The 17284-nt window shown below is 37.2% G+C and overlaps 1 protein-coding gene across 2 annotated transcripts in view; it reads left to right on the top strand.

Annotated features, from left to right (window-relative positions):
- The window catches only part of GLRA3 (glycine receptor alpha 3), a 172949-nt gene that overhangs the window by 139417 nt on the left and 16248 nt on the right, over nucleotides 1–17284 (top strand). For both annotated transcript variants that reach the window (XM_033215724.1, XM_033215725.1), the window contains exon 7: nucleotides 243–457. In XM_033215724.1, coding sequence (XP_033071615.1) covers nucleotides 243–457 — 215 coding nt within the window. The remainder of the gene's footprint in view (nucleotides 1–242; nucleotides 458–17284) is intronic.

The following is a 17284-nucleotide window of genomic DNA, read 5'->3' as shown; positions in this document are numbered from 1 at the left end:
AGCCGGGTTTGGTGGTGCATGCCGTAATCCCAGCTACTGGGGAGACTGAGGCAGGAGAAAGTCTTGAACCCAGGGGGCGCAGGCTACAGTGAGCTGAGATCAGGCCACTTCACTCCAGCCTGGGGCACAGAGTGAGACCCTGTCTCAAAAAAAAAAAAAGAAAAGAAAAGAAATTGTGATATTTGATGCCATAATAAAGACCTATTTGTACTAATTGCTGTATTTACCTTACAATCAATTAGGAAAGTTTACGTGTATAGAAGTGCGATTCCATCTGGAGCGACAAATGGGATACTATCTGATCCAGATGTACATTCCCAGTCTCCTGATTGTTATTCTATCCTGGGTTTCGTTCTGGATCAACATGGATGCGGCACCGGCCAGGGTAGCTCTGGGGATAACCACTGTGCTGACGATGACGACACAGAGTTCAGGATCTCGAGCTTCCTTGCCAAAGGTAAGTGCACTGAATGAGCATACACATCTTTGCACACACACTTATAATCTTGCAAACATATCATTGTCAGCTTTGGTCAGATATTTTTCAATGGCATTTCAATGGCATTACTGGTTTTCAAAGTAATGTATAACCAAAGCAGAAAACACGTAAAACAGAAATAAATGAAAAAAATTCTGCAAACCAGTGATATCCACTATTCACATTTTGTGTTATTATTCCCAATTATTTAAATATCATAATACTCTTATACACTATGGAATTATTTGTATCAATAGGTTTTAAAATATTTAGAAATATATTAAACATTTAAGTTGAATCTACATGGTAATTTTAAATGGTGGCATAGTACTCCACTGTATGGATATGCCATAATTTACTTAGTCACTCTCAGGACTGATATTATAATAAATATTTATATAATAAATGTTATATTTATGAGTATCTATGTATATATGTGTGTGTGTGCCTGTGTCTATACATATCACACATATCATATTTATATACACACATATTTTATGTAAATATACATATATATCTATATTTAGACACAAACACATACACACACACATAGCTTTACACATATTTTTGTTATGTTCTTAGCATATATTCTTATAAACAGAATTGCTGCAATGATAGCTGTATGCATTCATATATATTGCCAAATTTATTTCCAGAAGACATACGCCAATTATACTACAAGTATTTTATCAGAGTATCCATAGTGCTGCATCCTGAGCCAAATATGATACATATTATTTTTGTGTTTTTATTCCTCCCTTTTGCTTTTAAGTAACCATAAGTCAATAGGAAGGAGACCTTATCTAATTCCACGATTTTCATCCATGCTGAGCTGCCAGAATTAAAATAAAATTGTTCCTTCTGTGAGGTTCGTAAAAGACCCAATATTGCTTTGCATAAGATATACTGAAATAAAACTCTTTTCATTTATTTAGCTGCATAGAAATGGAAAATTATTTTCTTCCCCTAAAATGACGTCTAAGAAGAAGTTTCTGTCATCTAAATTAAGTAATTCTGCATAGCTTCCAAAAAGCTTTACTATTACTTCCATTGAAATGAAGTACTTCTGTGCAATGAAATCACATTAACTTTTTTTGTGTGCATTTGATGCTATCTTCTTGCCACACCAAGTAAATTATAAATCTATTGTCATGGCTCCCTTAGTCCTTTCTACTAATTCATTCGGTGATTCAATTTATTTGATTGAAATGCCTATATAAATAAAAATTGAAAATAGGATTTAATCATTAAAATATGATATTAACACGCTCTGCCTCACTAAAATTTAATGGTTGTCTTTCAAAATAATGTCTACTTTTATTAACAAGTAATTGTATTTTCAAAATTGTTCGCATCAGCTAGTGTTTTCTAAAATATTGTTCATGTGAAAATTATAAATCTGTTTATAAATGTAAACTAATAAGACTCAATACTTATTTACATAAGGATAAATGTTGCAAGAGTAATATCTGGTAATAGTAGAAATTTCATGGTTAATTTGTAAAGGAAATCGCCAGTTTACTCACTGATCTTTATGAGCTAAACAGAAATGAAAGCTCATTTGTCTGTATGCTGTCAGTCAGAAAAAAGAGAATCTGTGGCTTCTACAGGAAAGGACAGAAGACGCTTTTATACAGAGAGTAAGCTAAAATTGGGGCTGTATGGAAATGTGAGTAGAGGATGCAGAGATAAAGCAAGCAATAAATTAAAAACACAGAATTGAGGTACAACTTAAAAAAAAGAAGAATGACTACGACTGCTTCATATTTTTTCTCAAGAAATAGGAGACATTTTTAAAAGGCTTTAATTTCCACAAGACCTTAGAGAAGAAATAAATTTTCAGCCATGAGTTCAACTATACACATACATGTGTACAAAACCTCTCCATCTCTCTGATCATAGAGACAATGACATCTAAAAACGTGATGACAGTTGTGACTCTGACCCACAAGAAGAATTGATTGAGAAAGTGATACCTTAAAAGAAGTTGACTGTATCATCTTAAAATTCAGGATAAGTCAGGAATAAAAGGTTTAGCATAATGAATTACTTACATTCAATTTTAGCAGGGCAGACCCCAAGGAGCCAGGATAAACAACGAGAATTAATCTATTGGATGAGACCATTCGAAAGAGTAGAAAATCTCTTTAAAAATACAATTCTGATTCTGTGACTTTATTGGGCCAGAGAGACAGGAGGTGAGGGCTTTACAACTAGCATTTAGAAACACATGTATGAGACCTATGCTCTCAGTCTCACAAGATCTTCTGCTCTCAGTCTCACAAAAGAACCCTCAGAAGTCTGAAAGTCTTGTCACTAAAACACCCAGAATTTACCTACTGACAGTTTTTAGGAAGTACGAAAACAAAGTTACATTCAGGAAAATTGACTATCAAACGTTGGAGAGTAAAACAATAAATCATTAATTTGTGATCTTTGCCTAGTGTTTTGTCTAGGCTCTGGGTCAATGCATCTCCTGTAAGATAAGAACGAGCTTAGAAATTGCTTAAGTAAGACTCAGAGAATGAAATCTCAAAGAGTGTACTTTAGCCAGCTTCTAGAGAACTACAGAGCTGATATTCCTCTCTGATATTTTCTATTGCATCAGCCTCTACAATGTCATGATAAATCAAGCATGTAGTCTCTCAAAACAAGAACACGCCTGTGACTGATTCCATGAAACTTGAACTCTTTCACATTTTTGCAGTGTCTGTATCAGGTGGCCATAAGAAGGTGATATACGCATTCTATTCCAAGCAAATTTTCAAGGTTGTGTAACTTTAGGAGCGCTTTCTTACACCATGTGCTTGGGGCAGAGTGAGAAAAGATGGCAATGACCATGGCACCTATCAAGGAAGCCTTCATAGGACTTCATAATGATTGAGTTTAATTTGGGTGCAGCAATGGGCCACTGATGAATTTTAATAAGGGGAGCAATTACACTGACTTCTGTTTGAAGACCAGATGGAAGAGGTAGAGTGGGAGCAAGGAGTCCACCAAGCAAGCTGTTGTGGTCCACAGCAGATGATGGTCTGGCAAGATTGGTAACAACAGAGATAGAGAGTAGCAGATGGCTTTAGAAAGAAGTAAATGTTTTTGAAAAAATATATTTGGAGGTAAAACAGACAGGATTTGCTTATGAATTGAACACGGAAGATTCAGGGAAATGCAGGAGTGGTATTCAAGTAAGTAACTAGGCAAGTAGAGATGATAGTTACTAATAGGGAAGGTTGGGGGAAAGGTTAATTGTGGGTTCTTTTCTAAAACATGTTAACGTGGACACATTTACGAGATAATCACAAGGAATTGTCAAAAACTAAGAACTTCCAAAGTTCTGACCAACAACACCCAGCCTTCAGACTTTAGGGAATAAACTACAAATGAATTGAGAAGTGGACTAGAGGTGATTTTTCTAGTGGAAGAAAGCCTGGAAAGACAGGGAAAGAAGATGTATTTGTGCTTGGCCCTCTTCCTACAGCTGAATATCTTCTCTCTCTGTTCCTCCCCCAGGGCTATCCCTACCCATACACAGAATATATTAGACAGTTTGGTTAAAGGCAAGAACCACTCACCCCAAAACTTTACTCCTGAATTCTTTGAGACCTCAGCATTCTGTAATCTTTTTTTTAGATATGGAAAGTTAGTCCTTCTTAGGAGGATTCATTTCATCAGAGGTGAAAGAGGGGATAGTAATAATATTTCAATTATTTTTTAGTATAAATGTAATTTCAATATTCAGTTAAGACCTTGGCAGTGAAGAAATTAAGTACGGGGATGGGTAACAAAAGAGAAAATCAGTAGAAGAGACAAAACATAATTTTAATTTGTAAACACTGAGTACTAGAAGGAATCCACATTAGGGAACTTTGGAGAAATCTTGGCTATACAGCAATATTATATATACCTTACCCTTTCTTTTATGATTTCAACAATCAATTAATTCCTGTTAGAGATCTACCCTCATCATTTTTTTTTTTCATCCTGTTTTGTAGAGACTGGCTAAGGACAAGGTCTGGTGCATGTTTTATGTTTCATATCATCTGCAGAAGTACACAAGTGTCACTATGCGTACTTTATTTTAGTCTTTTAAACTTATTGTCATATCAGAGATTTTTGAACATAGCATGTCAGACAGGTGCACACACACACACACTATACACAATGCACACATTCACTTACGCAGATAGAAATTTGGCAGGGTGAGGAATCTCTAGATTCAACTTAATCCAAACCCTAGCTCTTAACACAATATATTAATATTATGACATTCTTGGCACTTGGGGCTGATAATCCAGTTGCGTCACAATTATTCTGCATAACAACTCCCAAATCTCAATGGTTTACAACATTTCTTCTTGCTCACAGGACTGCGAGGTGCCTGTGTCTCTTCTGGGCTTGCCCTGAGATTGACTGTTCAAGTGAGCATGGATCTAGGCTGTGGAATGGGTTTCAGATCTGCTTCCTGTGTCTCCTCATTTTGGGGCTGTAGGGACCTGTAAGATGTTCTTTCCATGGAGGAGTGCTAGAGAGCAAGAAGGCAAGCAGAAACATGCAAGCTTTTGCTCGGAATGGGCACATAGTCGCTTCTGTTCTCATTCCATAAATTACGCCAAGTCTCATGGCCAAACTGAAAGTCAGTGGGGTGGAAGAGTGTGCTCCACCCACACGGAAGCCTTGGAGCGGAAGAAGGGAAAAAGGAATTGTAAATAATCTTATCTACCTCGGGGCAATTATTTGTTTAAGTTTTCTGTCTCCTTTCTTAGACCACACTCTGGCCTGTCAGCAAATGCTCAGAAAACAAGAGGGGAGGAAGGGATAGGAAAGAAATAGAGAATAATCCCAGGGAGATTCTATGTGGATTTCTCTGCTCCCATCACTATGGCCATCTCATTGAAAACAGAGCTACTAAGCATTAAAAAATGAGGAGCACTTGAAATTTCAATATGGCTTTTTGATTAAATATTTTACAGAAACTCAGAAGCTGGTAGCCTATTGAGATTGCAAATTCTTCACCAAAAGCTGTTTATGGTCAACGATTACTTAGAACCTTTTACCTCTCTCAATTCCACTCATTTTTCCCCTTTGAAGTTCTCTGTGAAATTGTCCTCATTTTGCGAGGTGGTGTCTGGGTGCAGTGGCTCAAGCCTATAATCCCAGCACTTTTGGAAGCAGAAGAGGGTGGATCATTTGAGGCTAGGAGTTTGAGACCAGCCTGGCCAACATGGCGAAAACCCATCTCTACTAAAAAATACAAAAATTAGCTGGGCATGGTGGCGGGCACCTGTAATCCCAGCTACTCTGGAGGCTGAGGCACCAGAATCACTTAAATCCGGGAGGCAGAGGTTGCAGTGAGCCAAGATTGTGCCACTGCACTCCAGCCTGGGTGACAGAGCAAGACTCCATCCCAAAAAAATAATAAAAAATAAAAAATAAGAAAAATAATGATGATAGCTTTTATATTATATTAAGTTTTCATTCTTCATAAAGACACCAATTTTAAAAGTGATTATAACTATTAGAAAATATAAATTGAACTGATACATTTTTTGAACACCACAATTGTGTTGGCACACAGATATTTATGTGAGGTTGATTACAATAAAAAGATAGGAAATGGGAAGAAAAATGAAGGATTTCTACTCACTGTTTGTTCATAGCTAATTAGCAAATGTACATTCTTATTCTTCTCAAAAAATACCCTTAAATTTTAAAGCAGAGTAAATTGTGTTAGTGATAACATAATGGGGTCGGGAGAGCTACGTAGTAATCAGGTTTTCCTATTAATATAGCAATTAATAGTTATTATTGTCAGTAATGTTTTGGTCCAAACCATTTAAATATAACATTTTAATATTTGCTGAAAATGTACCTAACCAGTATTCCTTCAATCAAGTTCAGTACAAACATGATCCAAGTGGGTTCATTTTAAGTTTATTACTGTGACAGAATGTGTAATAAATTTAGCTTTATGATACAATGCATCATATAAGCAATATATTCAACTAAATTTTTTAAATGTTCATGGATCATAGTAACTAATGTAATTCCATATACACTCATTTAGGAAAATGGAAAAAAAGAAAAAATGCCCAGAAAATGAAATAATTATTTAGTCATACCCTTATCACAAGATATAATGTATGGGAATACCATCCAATTTTATTACTGATAAAAAAAATTATCTGTTTTGTAAATAAAAAAGTCCTAAAAAATGGGTGGGTTCTATGATAAGAAGGATAGAGATTGATGGATATCTCTAGCTCTACATTTCATCTTAGGACCTCCTTTACTAGACTTATTAGATTCCATCAAGGACCTACTTAGGACCTACTTTACTAGAATTATTAGATTCCATCAAGCTGAAAGATTAATGATTATCAAGCATTTTCTCTGTACTTGAGATAGAGACAGGGTTGCTATATAAATTCTTAAATCTGATAGAACAACTGGGGAAAAGTATATGGTCAAATCATAAACTTTAAACCTTTTTAAAATGGCATAATACCACAGCTTTGACATCAAACTAAGTTTAAAAACAAAGATATATATTCAATGTGGAGACTACTTTATGTAAATAAAGTCATCCATCACATTCATATATATGCTAGAATCATACCATGAGCCCCCAAAAGACAAAAGTGGATGTAAAACTACCACCTCGCCAGTGAAAGAAAACACGTTGCCCCAAAATCAGTGTAAAACAAACACCGTTGCAGGCTTTATCTGTCCTCGTGATACCTACTTGAAGTTTTAAATGAAGCTCTTAAACTCCAGAGGAAAAGAGAATAGGAATTTATATGATTACCATAAAAAATGATATTATAGAAACACAAAACCTTCACTACAAAAATGCAGAAGAGAGAGGTCACAAATATGATTTAACCTGAGTCACTCAAAAAAAAAAAAAAAAGGGTAATACATTAAGAAATGTCAGGAAGTCTAACAGCATGCAGCATTTTCTTTTCTCTTTTTTTTAAAATTATACTTTAAGTTCTAGGGTACATGTGCACAACGTGCATTTGTTACATATGTATACATGTGCCATGTTGGTGTGCTGCACCCATTAACTCGTCATTTACACTAGGTATAGCTCCTAATGCTATCCCTCCCCCCTCCCCACTCCCCACAACAGGACCCATTGTGTGATGTTCCCCTTCCTGTGTCCAAGTGATCTCATTGTTCAATTCCCACCTATGAGTGAGGACATGCGGTGTTTGGTTTTCTGCTCTTGCGATAGTTTGCTGAGAATGATGGTTTCCAGCTGCATCCATGTCCCTACAAAGGACATGAACTCATCCTTTTTTATGGCTGCATAGTATTCCATGGTGTATATGCAGCATGCAGCATTTTCAGTGACATCTAGGTTTCACAATTTCTCCTAAGTGTTAAACATAAGAAAAAGAACTAGATACTACAGAAAAAATGACGGTAAAACTCCAGTTACTGAACTGGGAGTCAGAGATAACTGTGACTTTTCAAAATTCTTTAGCCTTTTTGGTTGTACTTTCTTTGTCTGGTGACTGAAGTATTGATTAAATTTACCTCTTTGGAAACAATGAAGTTCTGTTATTATGTGACTCTCTGTTATATTTTATCTCGTGAAGTAAAAGCCATTACATGAGTGCCTCACACAGGTAATTCCAGCACTTTGGGAGGCTGAGGTGGGAGGATCACTTGAGGCCAGGAGTTCAAGGCTAGCCTGAGCAACATGGTGAGACTCTGTCTCCACATATTTTTTTAATTAACAAAGTGTGGTAACAAACACCTATAGTCCTAGCTGCTTGGGAGGCTGAGGCAGGAGAAATGCTTGAGCCCAAGACCTTGAGACTGCAGTGAGTTATGACTGCACCACTGCACTTCAGCCTGGGTGACAGAGCAAAACCTTTTCACAAAAACAAAACAAAACAAAAATCCCTTATGTGAAAAATAAATATTGTGTTAGAAGCATTACTCATTTACTAAGGGTTATGAGGATGATAATCATCATGAACGTTCCACCAGCAGTACTGTCTTATGGGACTGGAGCAGGAGGAAGAAGATTCAAAGGGAAGGTGCCACCCTCCAGGATGATAATTGTCAGAATGTTGAAACTCACAATATCCTGGGCTGTATGTTTCGTTGCCTAGTTATTCGTTCTCCGAGAAAGTAGTCCTCGAGTTACCTCTTTTTGCCTTTTCAGTATCAGCTTCATTCCACTTCAACACCTTTTTTAAAACATTATTTATTATTTCCTTTTGTTCAGATTCCTTGATCTCCAGCTTTAGGTCTTAATGAAGTTTGAAATGCTTTTGAGATTAATATTTCTTTTTCCTGTTACCAAATGTAAAATTCTTATGCAGGTTCTTGCACTAAGGAGAAATGTAGGATTAAGGGTATTACAAATTTGTATTTTAAAAATGAATGATTAAATGAATAGTCAATGAGATCTGAAATTAAAACCTCAGAAAACAAGGCATAACACAAGCAGAGACATTTTCAGCTTATCCAGAGAAAAAGCATTTATCTGTAGGCTTCTATCACTTGCCGACTGCACAGCCAAAATTATTCATCACAGTTTACTTGACATTTCTGAGGAACTAGGGCAATCCACCAGGATTGAATGTTATTAAAAGAAGAACGAATTACCCTACTCAAAGGGCTATTTTAGCTCATCAAAAGCATACACTAGGATGTTTTATTACACCTTTTCCTCAAATAAAAAACAAGTTTGGATTGAGGAGAGAATTGACAAACTACCTCTCTAAAGGATCCCTGGAAATTTACCTTATAGGGTTCCTACATATAGGTGTAGATGAGATTTTATGATTCAAACTCCAGGTTCTGGTTTAATCAATTTCTTTTTCTTAAGTTTAAACTATGCTGTTTATAAATACATTTAAATTTCCATTTCTAGAATTCATTGATTAATAGTCATCTGGGTTATAATTTAGCTAGCCACATCAAATGTATCTTTGCCCATTAATATATTGTTGTCTATAGGCTGTAGCAGGAATTTATTGGTCACAGGAAAATCCTTTTGACCACCTCCATGTGGACTGAGGTAAAGTCATACACCTTGGCAGGCGTCTCAACCACAGCATATACTGCCATAGATAATACAGCTCACTCAATATGATCCAAAATTATTGCTATTCAATAATCCTATCAAAAGTTGGTGCAAAAGTAAACTTATTTATGAAGGATTACGTGAGAAATACGCAAGCCATCTATTTCTCTGGACTTGTTTAAGTCCATTTTCACATTGCTATAAAGAATTACCTGAGACTGGGTAATTTATAAAGAAAAGAGGATTAATTGGTTCATGATTCTACAGGCTACACAGGCTTCTGCTTCTGGGGGGCCTCAGGAAACTTACAATCGTAGTGGAATGTGAAGGGGAAGGAAGCATTTCTTATGGGACTGGAGCAGGAGGAAGAAGATTCAAAGGGAAGGTGCCACACACTTTTAAACAACCAGTTCTCATGAGAACTCTGTCACAAGGCAGCACTACAGGGACGGTGCTAAACCATTAGAAACCACCCCTGTGATGGAATTACCTCCCACCAGGCCCCACCTCCAACACTAGGGATTACCATTCAGCATAAGATTTGGGTGGGGACACAGATCCAAACCATTATCAGGATCAGAGAGCACAAAGTCAAATGACTTCAGGGGTCAGATGCACAAATCAATGAACAAAGTGCTCTGGTATAATTAATGAGGGGTGGAGGGATGAGCAGTATGGTTAACTGATGATGAGCATTCCATGCTTAGAAGCATATTCTTTTCCTTTTTTCAGATATTATGCAGTCCAAACAAACTTCTTCTCATACATAAATTTGGCTTGCAGACTGCCTGTCTTTACTCTCTGCATCTAGAGAATTGATTATCTGTCTTAGGTTAAGTGCTTCAAAGCACCACCTGGACTCTACTTTTTTGTACCTCCTTACAATTCATATTGCTAAATTTGGACCTGACACTATTGTTTTAGAACATCTTTGGCTGAAAATCAGGGGAAATTTCTTATGCTTTGTCATACCCTAATTAATTGACAGCTTCTTTCTATAAAGCAGTGAGTTTTTCTCTTTAACAAAGGTGCCTTTATGTGCTATTCAAGATATCACAGTGATCAAATCATAATCCACATGTTCCTTAATTCTGTACTTATGAGGATTCTTGTTTCAGAAGGACAAATAGAAATCGCCCGTACCTGAGTTTCTCTAGAGTTATCATAATGCTCTGTGCCACCAAGGTTGCTTTCCCCTCTAGTCATGTGGTAGGATTACATCTCCTAGTGCTCTTGTGATCAGGGTTGACTGTGAGTAGTTCTGGCTAATGAACTTTGAGCAGAAGCAACCTGTTCCACTACCAGTCTGGAACATTTGTGACCAAATGTGAGAACCAGCAGCGACTTGGTTTTCCTCTGCTGCTGTGTTACAAGTGAGGATAGCAATGACAACACCACTCCAGGGTCAGCATTCAACTCAAAGTAGACAAGGAATATGAGGGCAAAATAAACCTTTGTTTCTTCAAGCCAGTGAAATTTTGTGGTTATTTGATAATTACTTTGTGTCCTAGCTTGAATCCTCCCTATGCCAAACCCCTCATGTCACTGGAGGGGTAGATACAGAGAAATCTCATGGTTAGACAAGCTCCCTGAACATGACTGCTTCTCAGGGCCAAAAAAAAAAAAAAGTGACTTGATGACTTGATTCCATGTAATAACCAAGATGACTGACAGCAATAAAATCCAATTTATATATATATATATATGTTTATATATATATATATTCTTACTTGAGATGCAAGAGGCAGGCTTTATCTATTTCTAATGAAAATTTTACAAAAAAGAAAAACTGCATAATTTCTTGTGAAAAAATATAAGAAATCTACAGAACATATGGTGTTTATATTACTTTTCCTAAATTATAAAACATTTTTTAGAATGAAAAAGGCTAGGCCTTGCAATAACCTAGCTTGTGTACTCAGTTGATCATTTATCAAGCTGATCTCTTCCTGGATTGCTACATGGCAAGTAGACAATAGTCTCCTGGCTCCTGGCTTATAAACAACTTTAGTATATTTAATACTGCTGGGGGACACACATGGTATTTCAAAGGATAAAACATTTCTCTTAATAGTTTTGCTTCACCTGAGCAACTAGGTTGTTTTCATCTACTAAATATAATGACCATTTCTTTTTATACGTCGTCTACTAGGAAGTTGACTGTCAGATTTTAGGATCAAAGCTAGCAAATATGGAGGATCTTACAGTATGTATTTTGTGCACCGACATTACTCTTAAATATCAGATGAAATTTTAAAAGCCTGGAATTTTAAGATACAGAGAGGAATTCCAACAGTTGTTGATTTGCAGTGGTATCTTAAACGGAAGCAGCCTAGTAACTAGGTGATATAGAATAGTAGTTAAGTTCATGGGCTCTGGAACTGTATGAGTTACATTCAAATCCTAGTTTTGCTACTTGGTAGCCATGTGGCCTTAAGCAAGTTATTTCACTACAGCTGTTTCCTCATCTTTAAAATAGGGATGATTGCCTCTATTGTTGTGAGGTTTCAGTGTTACTGTATGGACACTACTATATTAAGAACATCTCCTGGCATGTTAGTTAATATATTTATGTTTCTAATAATAAATGGCCAGTGATTACAAGTCAATACACAGGAGTCAACCTAATTGAGAGACTTTACCACACATAACCCTGTGCTGCATCCTAGAGATACAAAAATGAATAAGGTCTGGCCTTTGTCTTAGCTCATGGAATGTAATAGCCTAAAAGCAGAAGATACATAAGTGGATAATGTCAGTACATTGAGACAAAATCAACGATACAATGGAGTTATTTGGTATTTGCCATCAATACATATTTTGTTAACATATTAGTATAGACATCTCATCTTCAAATCTTCATGGACATACTAATTTTGGCATCCTTCTAACTAAAGTTTTTGGAAAGTGGAAAGCATTAAAAAATTGCAGGATAGAGTAATTAACTGATGGGGGGACATTCAAGTGGTGCTAGCCACAGACATCTTACAGGACCTACCACAAAAATAAATATAATTACAGTTGTAATGAGTGACCTATGAAAAAAGTAGAAATGGGATGCCGAGAAGCATTATTCTGGCCTGGGCATTTGAGGATAGCTTCCCTGAGGAAGTAGCTTGCAAGCTGAGATGTGCAAGATGAACATCCATTACCCAAAGAAGGAGGGTTCCAGTCAAAAGCAATAGCAAAAAAACAAATAAAAGTAAATACAAAGCAGCTGAGGCAGAGTTGAGTTTGTCAATTGCTTTCAGGTTTTCAAAAACTAAAAGAAGGGAAATGTAGCTACTACATAATAAGCAAGTAAGAAACTGGCATAAGGTGGTACTTATTCCTTCCACAGGGTGGTCTTCCCTGGCCACTGCCATCTAACATAGTCCCCTTCTCCAGTCCTTCATATCTTTACCCTACCGCATTTTCTTTACATTTCTCTTAAATTAGCTTATATATGTGTTTGCTTTTATTGTATGCTTTTCTAACTTGAGTATAAGCTCCATTAATAATAGAGCTTGTCTGTCTTTCTCATCTCTATACCTATTACACCTAACAACAGAACTTGGGTTCATCATTGGCATTCAGTAAATGTTCAATAAAAAACAAAAATGAAAGCTAGGCTTTATGTGAAGGGTTAATATGAATTATTATGAAAGGCGAATTATGAAGGGCTTTATACCCTATAAAACAGATTTTGAACATTAAATTAACAGAAAGCAAATGAAGAATTGTAAGCCTAAAGCAATGCAATCAGATTTGCATTTAAAAATCAGTAACTCTTGTAGCAAGGATAGAGCTGAGGGACTAGGACACACCGTGGCTTCGATCAGTGTGATGGCAGTATCGGGAAGGACAGAAATTGATAAACTTGAGAAATGGACAGAAAACATAATTAACAGGGCTGCATCTTTGAAAAGAGAGAGTGAGAAGCCTCCTAGATTTGGGGGTGAACAACTGCGAGTGGAGTCTCTTAATGAGAAGAGAGGGGAGCTGTGCATATTTGCTGTTTTTTTTTTTTTTTTTTTGGTGGGGGAGGGGGTAGTCTGGTAGAGATTCTTAACTCCTTTTTAGTCAAATTAAGTTTGAGATGTAGGAGATAGAGTGCCATGAAGGAAGAACCTGGATAAAGGGGGATCTAGTCAGGAAATAGAGGTTTGGGGATCATAAGCACGGAAGAGGAATTGAATCCATAGGGATAGATAAGATGGATTAGTGGGTCGTGTCCCAATGAGAATAGAAGAGGACCAAGGCCATCTCCCTAAGGAGCTCAGGAAAAGAAAGAGAATCCAGAAAACCAACAGGGTGGAGTAAAGGGAGGTAAACCCAGAGAATGCAGGTCACAGAAACCACGGAAAGGGCACTCCTTGAAAGGGAAGCATTCTTCTGCAGGATGGCTTGGGAGTGGTTTCCGTGACAAAGGTCCCCTGACCAGTGCACCTCATTAGTCAACCTTTAGGTTTTATTTCCATAAACACTTGTATTCAGAGAGTTATACCGAGGAGAGATTCTTCCGGAAAATAGAACTAGGGTCCAAATGGACAATGGGTCTTTTGGGAAGGTGGTCAAGAATGGAATGATACTGCCTAACAGGGTGGCATGCAGGAAGGGGAGGAAAGAAGGTAATGAATCTGAATCCATGGGGAATGTGCTGTATGTCATGAATATGCTGTGAATGCTTTGAAGTAAGAACTGCTGTCTGTATTTTAAAGTTACTAGCCCCAAAGTTCCAAACTTCCCACGTCCTGTATTTGCTGTCTTTGGCGGGGAAGCTAGAATGGAGGAGGAGAAACAGACTTGAAATTGGTGAAGGGGGTCGAAGAGATGATGAGGAAAGTAGGCCTTTAGGCTCAATGCTCATAAGCTGTTCACAATTAGCAGAGCCCTGGCAGGCACAAATGATGTTTCCATGTATTTGTTGTCACTGAAAACGCTCATTGAATTAATGTGGAAATTATATTTCTGAGGTAATTTCTGTGGTTCATGTCATTATGGATTCAGAATGCTCAAGAATACACACATACTTTATGAGTCATATTCGTTCAGGAATAATGTGGCTTGAGACAGCATCTTTGAAAGCCATATTACTTGTTCCAGGACTGTATATATTTGGAAGCAGCCAGAAATTTCCGGCCGAATTACAGAATTTATGAGATTTAAATCTATACTTGCAAACAGATGGGCATTTGACACAGCACTGGAATAAAGTGAGATGCACTGCTCTTTGCCCAGTGGAGATGGTTCTGACCAGTAGAAGTCACACTTAAGTGCAGGAGGAAATGCAGAGAGCTTCCTTGTTGAAATGTTTCGTATGTAAGTTGACACCCTTCTGAGTGTCAAGAAATGAACTCTTTCAAAAAGAAAATCAACCCAATTGGAGGTATTAAGAAAGTGTTGCTCCAGAAAGTGAATCTCCATATGTCATCTGTGATTCAGTTTCTGCCCCCACGCTTGTATTTTACCATTTAATGCCTTCATTTATCTGTCCATTGACTCAACAAATATGTACACGTGACAAACACTGATGTGATGGTGACCAAAACAGAGATGTCATCTGCCCTCAAAGAGTTCACAGTACAAACAGGGAAAAAAAAGAAAAACAAGGACTCACAATTCCAGTGCAATGTGTTAGGGTAACACAGCAAGTCAGCACAGGTACCATGGGATTCTGAACTAGATTTGGGCAAAGTCTAGCCTGAGACCTGAAGAACCTGCTGGGAAAGATGGGAAAGAGCTTTTTTCCTTACATTTTTTATCACTCCTGCCACTCTAACTTTCCCCCAAATGTTGAGCCACTTATCCTTTAAAACTACTATCTAAATCTGTCCAAAATTCCCACGGGCTACCGTTTCATAAAAATAGCTACACTAAATATTGAAGATGAAAGAGGAAAGAATACAGAAGATATAAACAGCACAAAGACAGGCAAGTTCTCAAAATGTAGGGTGTTGATCCTTAAGATAATTATACACTGGGTCCAAAGAAGTAGGGCAAATTAGCTTGAACCCAGCCTGGCATTCTGTTCTCCCAGACCCACATCTTCTTGGAAGTAAGGATATTTGTTTTTATAGCAAGGAAACAGACTTGTAGCTAGCTGTCCATTTCCAGTGAAAGGTGGAAAAACATCTTACCTTTTATAAACAAAAGTATCTCTCATTTTTATTTCCAATACTTGGCAAATGACAGCATTTTACACATCTAATTGGCCATATAAAGTATGGAACAAAATGAATTATCTCATACTCACTCCACAAAAGGTATGTTTTTGCTGACACTGCTTGCAAGATACACTTCCTTAATTTCCTTAGAGTAGAAAATTTCCTTACAGTAGCATCAAAATAATGATGTTAATGTATTACATCACTTAGAAGAAAATAGTTATCCATAAGTTTATGCACATATGCATAAACAAATGAATAAACAGGTAAATGTAGAAGACAGGGATTTTTCTTACAGTAGAATGCTAATTGATTTCCTTAATTGAGTAATTTCCTAATACTCAAGCAAATTTTCAACCTTGAGCAATGGACATATACAAAGATACGAGTTCAGCTACAACCTGAAATCACTGCCCAATTAAACTGAGAGGAGTATGAAAACAGTTGCTTAAAGTTACTGAATTACTTTTTCTAAGGGACTTAGGTCTGTATAAGTCTATTTCTAAAAAATATGGACCTAGCTTTTCTTTTTACTCTTCTCTTCCTGTCTCTTCCCTTCCTGTCTCTTCCCTTTGTGTTCATTTTTAAAAGTTGTCTGTTTTTTCCGCTCTTTTTCTTATCCTTCTCTTCCCTTCTCTACCTTTGAGGTGACAAGACACAGTGAGACTATAAGGCCATAGCTGAGCAAGTGTCAGAATCAAGGAGGCTGGCTGGGGCTGGTGGAACCAGGGTCAAGGATGCTATCAGATTGCGAGAAGCTATGAGCAGGATAAATAGATAGTTAGGATCAAGGCCAGTGGGGCCATCGCAGGATGGGACCAGGGGCAAGGAGCCAAATGGGGTGAATGGTGGCCAAATAGAAGCCTCCAGCCATAATCTCCCCTACAGGAATGCCAAATGGAACAACTATCTGCACACAAAAAGCACCTTCATAAGAACCAAAATCAACTGAATGATCACAGTATCTGGTTTTACCATTATATTAAAGTGCTGAGGCTGAAAAGATGGTTGGCAGAATTGAGATATTAGTCACATACATGGTGAATGATCAAATACATGTTGAGGATAATGGGAGTCAAGTTTCCCACTTTTAGAGAAAAATTTTGTATATATAGAAAGGGTATAGACTACAGGGAATGCTGTGGTATTGAGTTAGATTTAGAGATACTAATGTAAGCTCATGTTTGATGGATAGATGGATAGATAGAGAGACAGGGAGAGAGAGATGATAAAGAAATGTATACAGGTGCTACATTTTATGTGTGTGTGTGTGTGTGAATATATGTGTGTGTGTGTGTGTGTGTGTGTGTGATTGATAGCTCTGTCCACTGTGAGGGCCTAGAAACGATACCCCTAAGGGAGATGTGAGTACACCCAGTGCCCAGATCTTGGTTTCTAAAAGCCACCCTTCACTACAGAAGAGTTCCTTAGAGAAAGGCCTGACTCAAAGACCAGAACAGGAAAAGTACAAGATGAATCTGGAGTGTCTTGTGCCAGAAAGTGAGGAAATGCTCAAATAATGAGGGAGACTTGTCAAAATGATATATGTGCTAACATCTAGGGGCTCCTAATGGCCCAATCTGGGATAATGTGAGAATCAAAATAAATAATGAT

The sequence above is a fragment of the Trachypithecus francoisi genome, unplaced genomic scaffold (genome assembly GCF_009764315.1).
Source record: "Trachypithecus francoisi isolate TF-2019V2 unplaced genomic scaffold, Tfra_2.0 Lachesis_group1, whole genome shotgun sequence".
In the NCBI taxonomy this organism is placed as follows: domain Eukaryota; kingdom Metazoa; phylum Chordata; class Mammalia; order Primates; family Cercopithecidae; genus Trachypithecus; species Trachypithecus francoisi.
The sequence above is the reverse complement of the archived record's forward strand: the minus strand, read 5'-3'. Positions and strand labels throughout refer to the sequence as shown.